A 14,589-nucleotide genomic window follows, 5' to 3' on the forward strand; every position below is an offset into this window, starting at 1 on the left:
AGGGTTTCCCTGTGTAGACTTACTTTGTAGACCGGGCCGGCCTTGAACTTAAAAGATCTGCCTGCCTCTGTCTCATGGCCTAGAGAGCTCAGCAGCTAACATGTATCATAGGCAACAGGACTAGAGATTCAGAGCCCCAAACTCACATGAATGTCAGGGAGGTGTGGCAGCTGCCACAGCTCAGACATGAAGATGGGGGTCGGGTGGGGTCCTTGAAGCAAGCTGGTTAGAGAAACTAGGTACAGCTTAGAGCTGTGGGTTTGACCAAAAGACCTGGCCTCAAAAAATAAGGTAGACAATTGATTGAGGAAGATTCTGGATACTCTGGACCTGAGTTCTCAATCCATAGCACCCGTGAAAGAGAGCCAGGCATGGCAGTATTTGCCATGGGAGAAGTGGGTGGGTTCCTGGGGCCCACTGGCCAACCTAGCCTAACAGGGGCATTCCAGGCCACTGGGAAACCTTGTGACAGAAAACAGGCTCCTAAGGAACGGTCTCCAAGGTTATCCTCCGGCCTCTCCACGTGCACATGTCCACGTAAATACACAAGCACCGTGTGCGCTGCCGGCAGCTGTAGCTGTGAGGATAATATGGCTTGTACTGACCCTTCTTCCTGAAAGCCGAGGTTGTGTGTTGATAGGTCTCGGGCCTGGCTACAGCCATGCTTGGCCTGACTCTGCTGTTAGTGCGGACTGAGAGGGCTATCTGGCAGTGCCCATGCTAAGCTGGCATTCGTGTTGTGGGGCATTTTCCTGAAGTCTTGCTTCTGGCTGGCTCTGGGGTCTCCAGAAAGGCTGTTTTCAGAGACAACTGCCTCACCTGTAGAGCAGAGCCCTATGACTATGGTCTCTGGGACCACTTTGGGCTCTGAGGTATAAGTAAGGTGCCCAGGACTGCTGTGTTTACCTGGGCTTCGTTCCTGAGCCAGGGCTTTGGAGAAAGGCCACAGCTGGCCTAAGTAGCCATGGTCATCACAGATGCAAGATCCATGCGTTTATTCATCTGTCGAGCTCCAGACTGTGGAGACTCTGCTCAGCAATTTTGTGTTTACTCGGTCATCAGCCACCTGTTACCTCATCCCATGTATGAGGGACCTGCCCATGTCGACTATCAAAGAGAGGGGCAGAGACAGGTCAAATCTTGGGCCATTCATCTCCAGGGGCAGGGATGACGGGCCCCAGGGACTCCCGGCTTTTGCCTAAGGCCTAACAAGACCTTCTCTCTCAATAGGCTCAGCTGGAAGCGCAGAAAGCCACTCAGGACTTCCAGAGGGCCACAGAGGTGCTCCGTGCTGCCAAGGAGACAATCTCCCTGGCTGAGCAGCGGCTGCTGGAGGATGACAAACGGCAGTTTGACTCTGCTTGGCAGGAAATGCTGAATCACGCGACTCAGAGGGTAGGAGTGACCGTGTGTATGCTGGTGGCGGGAACCTGGGCCTACATGTTGTATGTTTTTTGGGGTCCCTACAGGAGTAGAGGGAGGTTCCTGGGTGACATGAAACACTGCTGTAAAGGTCATAGACTGTCTGCTCTATGTAGTCTTTTGGCTGGCCTGGCTTTAAGCCATCCTCGGCATGACAGTCTCCCAGCGGCAGGTGGGAGATAGTCTTTCTCTATATTGCCTGACACGCGTCTGGTTCCTATGGTCCCTGCATGTCTTGGCAGTGAGTTGGGTTTCCCAGTGGGGCCAGGATGTTCTCCAGGGTCGGCTCCCACCACACCAGGAGGCCTGCAGGTCCCAGGTGGAAAGCCCCTGTTAACAGTCTCAACCTGCCACTTGGGTGTATATGTTGGTGGGTGAGGTGCCTAGACCAGAACCAAGTGGGCACTCACTCAGGCAGGGCCTCCCAGGTGGCTCTGGGGAGTGGTATGTGAGGAGCTGGGACTGATGGTCACCTAGGCTAATGTCACCATTATTTGGCTCTCCACCTGTCCCCAGCATTTCCTCCCTGGTCATCTTGCTCAGAATTGGAAGCCATAATCACCTTGGTCTAGGTAGGCTAGCAAATAAAATACCACAAACTGCCTGGTTCCTATATAGAACAGTTCTGGAAGCCAGGAAGTCCAAAATCAAGGCTGACATATGTGGTGTCTGATGATGCATTTCTGGTCTTCCGAGGGCCATCTCCTCTGGGTGGCAAACGAGCTCTCTCAGACCTCTTTCCTTTTGTTCCTGTGGTGCTAGGGCTTGACCCCAGGACCTCTCACACTGCTGACAGGCATTCTAACCCTGAACTGCAGCCCACCTACCCCTGAGGTCTCTCTGTAAAGGGCAACGGTTCCACAGCTTTACTGCCTCAGGGCCCACCTCGATATCACCACGCTGGGGACATTCCTACTCCAGCAGGTAGGGCCACGTGCTTGGCACTGTGGTCATAGGATGTTCTGGATACGCCCTCCTTCCACCAGGTGCAGCTCACGGGCTTCTGACTCTTGATCCCCTTAGCACTAGCCTGTCCTCCCACGAGAGCCCGGAAGGCCAGTGTCAAAGCGAGGCCAGAGGCTTATTATAGGGTAGGCAAATGAGCTGCACAGAAGGCACAGGCTGTTGCTTCAGTTTCGATGAGTGACAGGAAGGATGTCCATGGGGTAGAAAAGAGGTCAGGAGTCAGTGCCAGTGGCTGTTCCCTTGTTGGTGTCACCTGCCACAGTTGCTCAAGTCCTGGGGGATCTGACGATTAAAGACGGCATTGGGTATCTTTAAATAGAAAAGCCTGGTGTACAAATGACTTCAGGAGTCATATCTGTCTTGACTTTATATCAACTCTCCCTTGAGACCTGCCTGTGGCTTGGCCTGGTGGCCTTGAGCCTCCTGCCCCCTAGTGGGCGTGATGCTTGTAGACCCAGGAAGGCTGAAGAAAGTCATACTAGGTCAGCTGAAGACAGACCAAAGGGAAGGCTGGAAATCTTGCAAAGCAAAGCCTGATAGTTGAAAAGAACCAATTGCACAACCGACAAGCCGCAGGCTTGCCTTTGCTTTTGAACCTCTTGTCCTCCAAAGCTGTAGCTCTACAGCAGCTTGTAAGAGGCCATTTCCGAAATCGCCAAATGTCCTTGTTTATGGTAGTGTGTGCCTGTAATGCCAGCCGGGAGACTGAAACAGGAGGATCGAGGCTAACCTGGGCTATATAGGAGAAAGAAACCACCGGATCTGTTATTATGAAAAAATTTTAAATCCATGCTTTAGTCATGGGGTATGGTTACATAGACTAGGGCATGCTTTTCCTTGAACTGGTGAGACACGATCCTTCCTCTGAGCAGGTGGCACTTAGCCTGTGAGAAGCCAAACCCATCCCTGGCAATGGGGTAAAAGTACTCACATTAAAAAAAAAACATGACTTTCCCCCTACGTCACTGTACACTACCCAGTGCCTCAGCCTGCAGGGCATGCTCCTTGATGAAAACAGGTCCAGTGCTCCCCGCAGTCCAGATGCTCACGTTTGGCTCTGAAATAGCATGAGTGAGTGTGACCCTGTGATTGAATTGAGCATTTCTTCCAATGGGACTCATGGGGGCCATTTCCCAGGTTTCGTGGGAAATGCTAGGCTGCCTTGAAGGGCCTGGCTGACTTCTAGAGATAACAGGGAGCCTGGTGCATTAGAGGAACTGAGCATCACGGAACCCTCTCCTCGAGTGTCTCAGCAAGTTCCTCATCTGAGGCCATCTCTGTATCTCCTCTTAATGCACACGGGAGCGCACGCCCACGCACACACATACATCCACACATACGCTGTTTAACGACAGCACTAGAAGGCCTTACCTGATGCTGTAGCAGAGGCTGACACTAGATGGCAGGGGCCCCAGTATTCCCTAGTGGTCACAGGGAACACCATCAACAGGCTATGGGGACAGTTGTCGGCTCAGTGCTGGGAAACAGCAAATGGTTTCAGCACCACTGCCAAGGCTGCAGCTGAGCAGCCTCCCTTGGGGCACAGGACTCTGTGTATCATTCCTCAGCCCCAGAGGGAGGTTTGGCTGGAGAGGCATCTCCACACCGTGGCTGCTTTGATTTTGACGCAGCCTTTTGGGGAATGAGAAAGGCTTTCTCTTTCTATTCTCTGCGACAGGAGTCCTGGCAGCTTGAGAGGGAGGAGTTGGCTTTTGATGTCAGCTATAAGGGACCAGATGGTGGAAGGGGGATGTGGCATGGGCATAGGAAGGCAGTCTTTGTTGGTGAGCTGGCAGCGGGGGCTCCTGGGGAGGAGTGGGCAGGACATGGCCAGCCTCTACTCCAGGCTTCCAGGAGGTCCATGAAGGCTGGGATGCAAGAAGAGTTGCTTCCCAGAAAACTGCCTGATGAGGCACGAGAGCCACCATATGCCCCCTACCCTCCTTGGTGCAGTGGTAACAGTGAGGCTACGAGGAGATGGGAAAGCATCTTTTTACCTGGATGGACGTTTCAGGTTCTAGAAAGGCTGTGGGTAGGGCCCAGGACAGGGCCCGTGTTAGGAGTATATTCTAAACCACGCGAATGGAGGAGACCTCGTTCATCTTAAACAGTTGTTTCCTTGAGCTCAGTTCACCTATTTTCTTCTACTCAGAGAAGGACGTAGAAAGCTAAGCACCATTGCCCATCTTTGTGTGTCCTGTGTGCTCATGCCATGACAGTGGCAAATGGGTCCTAGGGATCTGTGGCAAGACACAGAGGAAAGCGTGTTAGAAGTGTTTCTTCCAAGCTAGGTACAGTAGGGCACAGGGGTGCATAGACCATTTCTCAAATGGTTTGGGAATACATGGGGAGCACAGCCATCTCAAATAATGAAACAAAAAGCAGTGGCATGCTACCTCCCACCTACTCCCCAAAATACCACTGTCACAACTCCTCTGAGTGGCTGGAGCTACCCCTGCTGCCTGGGTCCCACAGCCACACAGCCTTGAAAGACACATATTGTCGAAGGAGCATTCATATACCCTGCTAGGCTATCAGCTCCAGGTTCGGCCTCTTGTTCCTTGCCATGTGGGCACTGGATTGGTGTAGATAGTTCTGAAAGTGGGAGTGGTGGCAGTAAAACAGAAGAGCACCTTGTCAAGAGCCTGGACTAAATCCCGGACCAACAGGGGTTCCAGGAGCCAGGGCTGGCCCCAGGGAAGGCTTTCCTCTGGGGCTCCATCTCTCTCGCCTGGATGCTGGTCCACCTTTCCTGGTGGAACTCCTCTTCTTGTGCCCCGACTTTGCCTTGCACTCATGCCTGGCTCCCTGCCCTCATCACTGCACACAGTTTACAGCTGAGAATATAAGCTGCGGATGGGGGAGCTCTTTGGTTGTCTAGGCAGTGTACCGTGGTGACATGCTTGGTGGCCACTGGGCAGGAAGCTCTGTGTATGGTGTGTGTGTGTGTGTGGGGGGTGTCTTCCCAGAGCTGGAGGGTTGTGTAGGTGGAGAGGTGAGGTGCAGTGATGTGTCCTGCTAGGGTGTGGCAGAAATACTGATGTGTGTCCTTTGAAGGTGTTACTAGCAACACAGCTGAATGCTTGGGGCTTTCAGGGTGCTTAAGGTTAAAAGGCCTTTGTTTGTTTGCAGCTTGGGAGCTGAGGTGGAATAGGGCCTGTGTACAGCTTGGGAGAGCCTTGCTTCTCCCAGGAGACACTTTCTGTTCAGCAGCTGTAAACTGCAGCTTTTCAGTTGAGTTGACTTCGAGTGCATCTGTTTGGTTCCGTAACAGAACAATCACATCTGATAGGTTGTCTAAGAGACGTGGGGTTTTCAGTTTTCATAAAGGTTATACACCAACTGATTAAAAGCTTAGATGCAAGGCTAGACAGAAGAGTTATTGCTATTTTCCCAAGTGTCAAGCATGAGATACTTTTAATGTATTTTGTTTCATTGTGAAATTTTGTGTTAGAATTAAGAAGGGAAGGATTCTTCTAGCCCCAGGAGTCATTTTAGCCCCATAGGTTGCCTCACTTTAGCTTGGCTCTCTCCCTTTCTCTTAAAAATTATTCCAAATTTATAAAACATACACTTTTTAAAACTATTTTTCCTTTTTAGTCTTCTCTCATACAATACATCTGGGCCATGCCTCCCTCCCTCCCTCCTCTCAGCATCCTCTCCCCATCTCTCCTCTCTCCCAGATCCACTACTCTACCACTTCCCTTCAGAAAAGAGCAGGCCTCCCTGTTATACCAACCAAACATGGCATAACAAGATGCAGTAAGACTATCAAGGCTGGCTGGGCGTGGTGGCACACACCTGTAATCCCAGCACTCGGGAGGCAGAGGCAGGCAGATCTCTGTGAGTTCGAGGCCAGCCTGGTCTACAAAGCGAGTCCAGGACAGCCAAGGCTACACAGAGAAACCCTGTCTCAAAAAACAAAAACAAGCAAACAAACAAAAGACTATCGAGGCCGGGCAAGGCAACCCACTAGGATGAAAAGAGTCCCAAGAGTAGGCAAAAAGAGTCAGACACCCCCACCGGAAGTGTTACAGCACTTCCCCTGTAGGCTTCCCCCACAGTTCCACTTTAGCCAAGGGGAAAGTTTCCCTAATGCAAATGTACCAGTTCTGCTCCAGTGGGGGATGGTTTCCCCAGAGAAGGTGTCACAGCTCTGCTCTGAGGGGGCCATTTCTCCCTTCAAAAGCTCTGTTCAGGCTCTGCTCCTGAGAAAGTGTCACCCCTCTGCAGGGAAAGGTATCCTGGCAGTGAGGAGCCAAGGAATACCACAAAGCCATACCACATGATAAACCCCACACAGGAGATTTATTGGGAGGGGGAAACCCAGGAGGGTGGCTGCCTCTGCTCCGGAAAGCAGCAGCAGAGAACCGGACAGAAGGAAGGGCCGATAGAGGGTTTCTTTGAGGGAGGGGCATGAAGCTTTCCAGGGTGGCCTGAGGTTGGAGAGATTCTGTGGCCTGATCATTGGGGCAAGCTCAAGGATTGGTGGGGCCTTTTTTTTTCTTGTATGGTGAGGGCCTGGACACTCTCCTACCTTGAGGGGCCTGTGACAGCTATTACAGCTGTTTTAGCCTTAAGGCCACTAGGGAAGTCTTGGGGGATGGGGGGCCTGGCCGCTGGAGCTGGTGGGGCTGGGGTTGACTACTTGCACACTTTGAAGTTTTACGAACTTTACAAGGGTCTACAGGGCAGGAAAAGCCTTCCCTGCTGCTTGAGTTGGTATAAACAGCCCACGCCCACTACCACAGTTTGGAGTCCGGCAAAGCTCCAGGCTAAATAACCATGGCCTGTGTGCAGACCCATGAGGGCTCTGTGATTGCTGTTTCAGTCTCTGTGAGCCCCTATGAGCTCTGCTTAGTTGAATCTGTGGGTCATGTTCTTGTGGGTCAGGAAGCCTCTCTGGTGGAGATCAGGCTAGACAGTGGTCTCTGAGTATAGCAGAATATCTGTCATTATGAATCATTTTACTGACTTTTTTTTTTGGTCAGTCAAAACATAGACATTTTAATTAGGTGAAAGGATAAATATTACACAAGCATAAACTATTACCATGGTGATCCTGATTAAGGAGGAAGTTACTATGTTATTCTGGCTCTGAATATGTGGATTTAAGTAATTGGATTTAGTCATTTAAGAAAAAAAAGGGCCTATGCCTAGTCTACAGGCCAGTCTGAGGGAGTCACTCCTTCCCAAGCAACTCCATCTCAAGTCAAGTTGACAAAAATTAACGACACTGTTGCCTCTTGTCAGCTTGACATACTAACAAATTATTATAAACCATGTTCCTAAGATCCCTTATTAATATCACAGTATCAAGTATAGGTCAGATCCAGGCATATGGTGCCTACGTTTAATCCCAGCAGTCAGGAGGCTGAGACAGGTGGATCTCAGAATTCAAAGCCAGCTGGTCCTACAAATCCTGTCCCAGGACAGCCAGGGATACAGAGTAAGACCCTCACAAACAAACAGAAAATTAAAATAAAATGCAGTCAAACACTTTAAAGTCCTGTGATGGGTTGGAGAGATGGCTCAGCAGGTAAGAGCACTGGCTGCCGTTCCAGAGGACCCAGGTTCTATTCCCAGCACCCACACCTGCTGACTTACAACTGCCTATAACTCCGGTTCCAGGGGATCCAACAGCCTTCTCTGGCTTCTACAGGCAACAGACAGTATTGTGGTGCACAGACATACATGCAGGCAAAACACATACATAAAGTAAAAATTAATACATCTAAAAAATCATTTTAAAAGTCCCATTGTCAAAAATTTCAGTACTTAAAAGTCAAAGACTTTTAAAAACACATCTAAAGTATCTAAACTGTGGATTCTTGTAAAATAGAATAAAAAACAAACAAACAAACAAAAAACAAGTTAAATGCTTTCTTCAATGGGGAGTACAAAAAACAATCCAGTCATAGGAAAATCCACCATCCAGGAGTGTAAATCAAATTCTGTAGCTCAGTGTCCAGCATCTAGGACTCACTCATAAAGTGGATCCAAAGGGCTTGCTTGGGCAGCCCCCTTTCCCCAGCACTGCCGTTCACAGCTTTCGCATGGCTTGTCTCATAGGCTCAGGCTGCCTCTACTCTATACCTGGTACTCCTTTGGTGGTGGTTCTGTAGTCCTAGCATCTCACTGTAGCTAAGGCTGCACCTTCACCCACTGGCTTCTCCTGGCTGCTCACAACACCATGCCTCGGCTTCTTTCCTTGATCCTTGAATCCTGTATTAAACCAGGGTTGACTGGAGATCAGAGCATGCCAATAACCTTCCTGTGTGCTGCCTGACCCTCGGGTTACAGACACCACAGCCCTTGCTAAAGCTGTACTGCTCGCGTCTCATAGAGTGCCAAGGAGCAGGCCCACTGGGTCTCCTCTCTGCTCTTCAGTTGACAGAGACTGCCCCCCTGAGCTTGCCTAACCTTGTTGCTGTTCCTCTAGTGTAGTACAATGTGACTATAAGTAGAAGACAGGGCAAACAGCTGTTCAAGGGGGTTCTCTCCAATCAGGCCTTGAGCTGGTGTTTCATAAAGCCAGGGAAGACCATGTCTCTCCTTGGTTCAGGGCACTCAGGACTCTTAATGTTTATCCACAGGCTTAGCACCATACTCCCATCAGAACTCTGCCTTTCTCTTGATGGTGGGTTTTGCAAACCTCAAACTCTAATATGAACAACTTTGTTTTAATTTTAATTTTAACTGATTAACTGTGAGGTCTGACCATTTGCATTCTGTGCCTAGGCAACTTCAGAGCCTTTGGCAAGAATCTGCCATGCTGGCTTTTCTGCTGTCATGTCTGTTTTCGGTGCTTTTTAGTTTTGACATTCAAGTTAGGAAGCTCTGAAGCCCCCACTGCTGCTGCCCAACAGGCTGGCCCCGGGGTTCTCCTAGTTCCACAGGCGTGCGCAGTAGAAAGTAGATACTGGTTCAATCTGAGTATTTAAACGTTTCTTTCCAAGTCACTTGTCATAGCTAACTTGGGTATATTATCTGACAGGCTTTTTCAGAATAGATCAGGAAGAAAACAGATCCTATTTTATTGAAGTTTAATCTTAGTCTTCCTGTTGATTTATTCAAGGAATTGCTTTCTTTTTCCTCTTTTTTTTTTTTAAGACAGAGTTTCTCTGTGCAGCCTTGGCTGTCCTGGACTCACTTTGTAAACCAGGCTCTTCTCACAGAAAGCTCTGCTTCCCTGAGGGCTGGGATTAAAGGTGTGGGCCACTACACCATGCCTGGCTTGAACTTCGTGTGTGTGTGTGTGTGTGTGTGTGTGTGTGTGTGTGTGTGTGTGTAATGACATGAGTATAAGCAGTATATACCAGGAGCTGTTCTGGGCTTGACCAGTCTGGCCTCTGCCCTTGTTTGAAAGGTCATGGAGGCCGAGCAGACCAAGACAAGGAGCGAGCTGGTGCACAAGGAGACGGCAGCCAGGTACAACGCCGCCATGGGCCGCATGCGGCAGCTGGAGAAGAAGCTCAGGCGAGCCATCAACAAGTCCAAGTGAGTCTGGGCCCATCCTTCCCTGGGTCAGGGTGGCTCCCTTCTGCATCTGCTCTGCCTTTTATGTACTTTCACCCAGGGATTGCCCGAGCAAGTGTTTTATATAGGCTCTGGAACTCCCTGCATAGCGCCCTGGTCCCCGGTAGTAGTAGCAGTAGCAGTAGTGTGTGACGCCCCGTGTCCCACCCCCCCAACCCCTGTAACACTGCCTGCTGCTGCTGCTGCTGCTGCCATGGTGGGGATGCTGGTGGGAGTTAGGAATTGATCCAGATATGATTTTCATGGGTGATACAGAAACAGGGATTTCTAGAGCAAACTCTTATCTGGCTCACAGGCTCCACTTCAGGGAACTCAGCTGGTGCCCTGACTCTGTAGCTGATGGTGTGGGCTGGACAAGGAAGGCCCCGTCCCTCAGTTTACCTATCAGCAATAGGAGTGAGCTCTGTTCACCATTCATGGTCTCTGTGGATCGAGAGCTGGTAAAACACTACAAAATTGGCTTAATGGAGCTTTCTCCGAGCTCTTCTCCTTAATACTCCTCTACATTTGACCAAGTAACAATCACAGTGGGAAAAGATGCCTGGGAGCCAGGGTCCCGTCTTCATTCCATCCAAGAGAAAGGAACAGGACTTGTGATGGCTGGACCCAACAGTGAGTCAGAACTGGGACAGAAAGTGTATGTCTGCTCCTCCTGGACTGGGCAGCTGGAAGCTTGGCAGAAGCCCAGTGTTCAGGTGAAGGGAAGGTGCCAGGTAAGTAAGGGAAGAAGTAATTAAAGGAGGGCATTGGTCCTCAGCTTTGTGCTACCTCATGTTTTCTCCTGGGCTTGCCCCCTGATTTCTGCCTGCTCCCTTCAGCATACACATGTCTGAGCATCTGTAGAGCATGTTTAAGTATTTGCCACTGCCCTTTAGTAAATATATATGACTTCCCAGGGGACCTATGGCAGAGGTGGTGAGGGGTCCTGGAAACCCCTCCCCTCCCCCAAAGCTGAGGAAGCAGCCTTCTATGCTGCTTGCTTTGTTTCCATGTTGCTTCAGGACTCCAGTCTTAATGTCACTGGTGCCCCCTGTATACTTCTCTCGCACTAACATGGTTAAGGAAACAGACTTCCTGTGACCACACTCTGCCAACCTTTCCAGATTCCTCTGGGTGACGCCTGTCTGCCTGTTAGACTAAATGCCAGGCTGTGCCCTCCGTGTAATGGCTCTGGTGGGCTCTGCCTGCCCTGTTGCTTTGCTCACTGTCCCCTCCCCCTGTCCATCTTTGGCATTCATGTGCATGCTCCTTCTCCTGGGCATTTCAGACACCTACCACACAGTCTCCAAACCTCGGCTGGCCTGATATCCACTCCGTTTGGCCACTAAAAGGAGTTTATTCCCAAGTCTCAGATTTTCCTTACACACCAAAGGGGTCTTGCAGTGTGTCCTCATCAGCAATTACAGATACAGGACTTAGAAATTTGGGAGGAGGAAGAGCTCAGGCACCGAAGCTTCTACAAAGTGCCAGATCTTCTGACCCAGAGTCCAGGGGACTTGTCTTTTCCCTTGTCTGTAACTAGTCTACTAACCAACACCTCTAGCCTTGGTCACTGTACATGAGCACTGGTGCAAGGTTCAAAGTGCAGCGGTCCTGCTGTACCCAGCTGACAGGGAGCAGTGTTGCTTCTTCCGTAGGTGGTCTCGGCAGAGGGAATATTTTAAGCAGCCTGTCCCTCAGCCCCATCTTCTTACACTTCGTCTGTATCCTGGAGCAGCCACCCTACAGAGAAAACTGTACCAGGATGCAAGGTTTCCAACATCCTGAGACGGGCCTCCTGTCAGAAGACTTGGCTGAGCCAGCAGTGGTTCTGTTGGTGTTCCACTGCTGCGGCCTAAATCCTGAATGGCCTGACTAGCTACAGTGGATGTACTGAGAGGATTCACCATGAGATCGTAGTCTTAGTTTTGTTTTTGTTTTTTTCCTGTCTTCTGCAGGCCTTACTTTGAACTCAAGGCAAAGTACTACGTGCAGCTTGAGGTATGTGAGCTTGGATTTGTCACTGTGGTTCTCCATACTCCCCACACTTAAAACTCAATTTTAGTGCAGCAGCAGGCCTTCAAATGGCCCATGTGCTATGCGAAGAGAATGGAGATACGTCTTCCTACACTTGGCCTCTTGGGTGTTGTATGTTGTCTGGAGCTATTTGCCACTTACTCACGTGCTCTTTGTATTGCACTTTTTTTATTAGGTTTCAGTGTGATCTCCCAAGACAAGCAGCACTAGGAACATCTTGGTAGTAGAGTTCCCAGGCTTCCCACTGTACTGTCAAACCTTTGAGGGTTGGGTCACCAGTCTGCATTATAAGCAACCCTACAGGTGATTGAGATACGGGGCCAAGAGCTTTTGTCAGGGGCCAAGTGAGGAGGCTACAGGACTGTCCACCGTTCTTTTCCTAGAGGCTGCATTTTATTAGTAGCCACTTTTGCATATACTCATCTGTCACATGGACTGGTGTTGAGGTGGTAGTGATTCTCTTTACAGGTAGTCATTAATGAAAGTAACTGGACCTCCTTTGGTCCATCATCTTGGGTGTCTTAGAAAGTTCTTTGTGATGTAATCGTGTGTAGCCCTCTCTTGGTGGGGATATCCAGAGCCACTTTGGCTTACCAAGGCCTCCATCTTCCAATTCAGCAACTGAAGAAGACGGTGGATGATCTTCAGGCCAAGCTGGCCCTGGCCAAAGGCGAGTATAAGGCAGCCCTGAAGAGCCTGGAGAGGATCTCGGACGAGATACATGAGCGGCGGCGCTCCAATGCCATGGGGCCTCGGGGCTGTGGCGTGGGGGCTGAAGGTAGCATCACTTCAGTGGAGAACCTGCCTGGGAGCAAACCCGAGCCTGATGCCGTTTCTGGTGAGTCTGGCAGTGGGGCTCACATGGCATGTGACCTGTTTTCGAGGCTTTCTTGTCCCATGGTCCCTATCCTTTGCCTCATGACTGATGATTTAAACAGTTGGGGAGCCTGCAGGCTGTTCTGATGGTTTCTCATGTTCTGGGAATACTGTGGTCATTGGATTGCTACTGAGCGTTAGCATTCTGTGGTCAAGTAAGCTTGGGAAATGATCCACCTCCACCCTTCTCAAGAGTCTAAGTACACATTAGAACATAAAAGGCTTTAGGAAGCTCTGAGCAGAGATTTAATAGGGACCTGAGACCCAGATGGTTCGGGTCCCGCTTCACGAACACTGGTATGAGCTAGAGGGGCCCTGACATGTTCCACGCGTCAGCTGTGTAATGGGGCTACTGTCTACTCTGCTGTGGAGGCTGGTATGGAGTGACAGCTGGCAGCTCTCCCTAGGCTCTGGCTACATGGGCCGCTTCTGTCCAGGGATATCCTGTGCAGAAAGAATAGATGATTGACCTAGCTTCTGTTAATCAAGAAAACTACATCGTGACACTAAATGACACCTCACAGCTTTTCCTTTCCTGTGGAATAATCCATTGTGGCTCTCTCAGGCTCCTTCCCCAGCATTAACCCCCTTATTACTATTTAAAAATTTTTTTGTGTATGAGTATTTTTTCTACATATATCTATGTATATCACAATTGTCTGGTGTCAAATAAGGAATTTGGGTCTTCTGGAATTACAGTTGTGAGTGTTGGTGTAGGTGCTGGGAATCAAACCTGGGTCCGTTGGAAGAGCAGCAGGTCTTCCTAGCCCCATCCTCAGCAATTCTTGAAGGCCATCAACATGCAGAATTTCCAGATTGAATGGAAATGAAACTAATGTAATCAATGACAATGTATGAGTTACTTTATGTACCTCCTTACTGTGTGGTCAAGTGACTTGACAAGGCCACAATCAACAGTGGAGTTAGGATCTAAATTCAGGTCTGTGGAGTGCTAGGCCATTCTTAAAGATGCCATAGGCATAAAGGGAACTTGGACAACGAGAATGGCTTGACTCAGAGCCTTGGTTATTCTGCCCACAAACTCAGGCTCAGCTAGAGCACTGTACGGGAACATTGTTTGTAGCAAGCAGTACTCTAGGCAGGCTTTGAGCATAACTGGTGACATTCCATGTAGGCCTGTCCTGCCAGCAGCCCTTGCTGCTTATGCCAGAAAGAAAACCTCCCATCTTCATTGTGAGACTGCCTCTATATAGGACACATTACAAGAGGCCAGTGTCTGAATTTGTCTTCTTTTCTTCCGTGCTGAGGATGGAACCCAGGCCTTTGTATGTGCTAGATAAGCTGCTGCTTTTCAAATGCTCCAGAGGCTGGTCAGACAGGCTCAGGCCCTCCATGCTGTGAGACTGCCTGCCAGCAGGGCGCATGTTTGCAAGTGTTTAAGGAACTGGCTCCTGTCTAGCAGACCCCACGTGACTGATGTTCTCTCCATTACAGTGGCTTCAGAAGCCTTTGAAGATGACAACTGCAGCAACTTAGTGTCTGAAGATGACTCGGAAACCCAGTCTTTGTCCAGCTTTAGTTCAGGACCAACAAGTCCATCTGAAATGCCTGACCAGTTCCCTGCAGTGGCAAGACCTGGCAGCCTGGATCTGCCCAGCCCTGTGTCCCTGTCAGAATTTGGGATGATGTTCCCAATACTGGGCCCTCGAAGTGAATGTAGTGGGGCGTCTTCCCCTGAATGTGAGGTGGAACGAGGTAGGTGGCCGTCCCTTTGCCAGGCCTTAGGGGGCCCAGGGGTGCATCACTGCA

At 50.0% G+C, this 14,589-nt stretch overlaps 1 protein-coding gene across 2 annotated transcripts in view; it reads left to right on the forward strand.

The window, feature by feature from the left end:
* The window catches only part of SH3BP5 (SH3 domain binding protein 5), a 70,600-nt gene that overhangs the window by 54,243 nt on the left and 1,768 nt on the right, over positions 1-14,589 (forward strand). For both annotated transcript variants that reach the window (XM_084796873.1, XM_084796872.1), the window contains exons 4-8: positions 1,231-1,395; positions 9,758-9,888; positions 11,865-11,907; positions 12,562-12,781; positions 14,275-14,535. In XM_084796873.1, the coding sequence (XP_084652999.1) occupies positions 1,372-1,395; positions 9,758-9,888; positions 11,865-11,907; positions 12,562-12,781; positions 14,275-14,535 (679 nt within the window). In that variant the 5' untranslated portion in view covers positions 1,231-1,371. The remainder of the gene's footprint in view (positions 1-1,230; positions 1,396-9,757; positions 9,889-11,864; positions 11,908-12,561; positions 12,782-14,274; positions 14,536-14,589) is intronic.

Source organism: Acomys minous (genome assembly GCF_964271855.1).
Source record: "Acomys minous genome assembly, chromosome: 9".
Taxonomy (NCBI): domain Eukaryota; kingdom Metazoa; phylum Chordata; class Mammalia; order Rodentia; family Muridae; genus Acomys; species Acomys minous.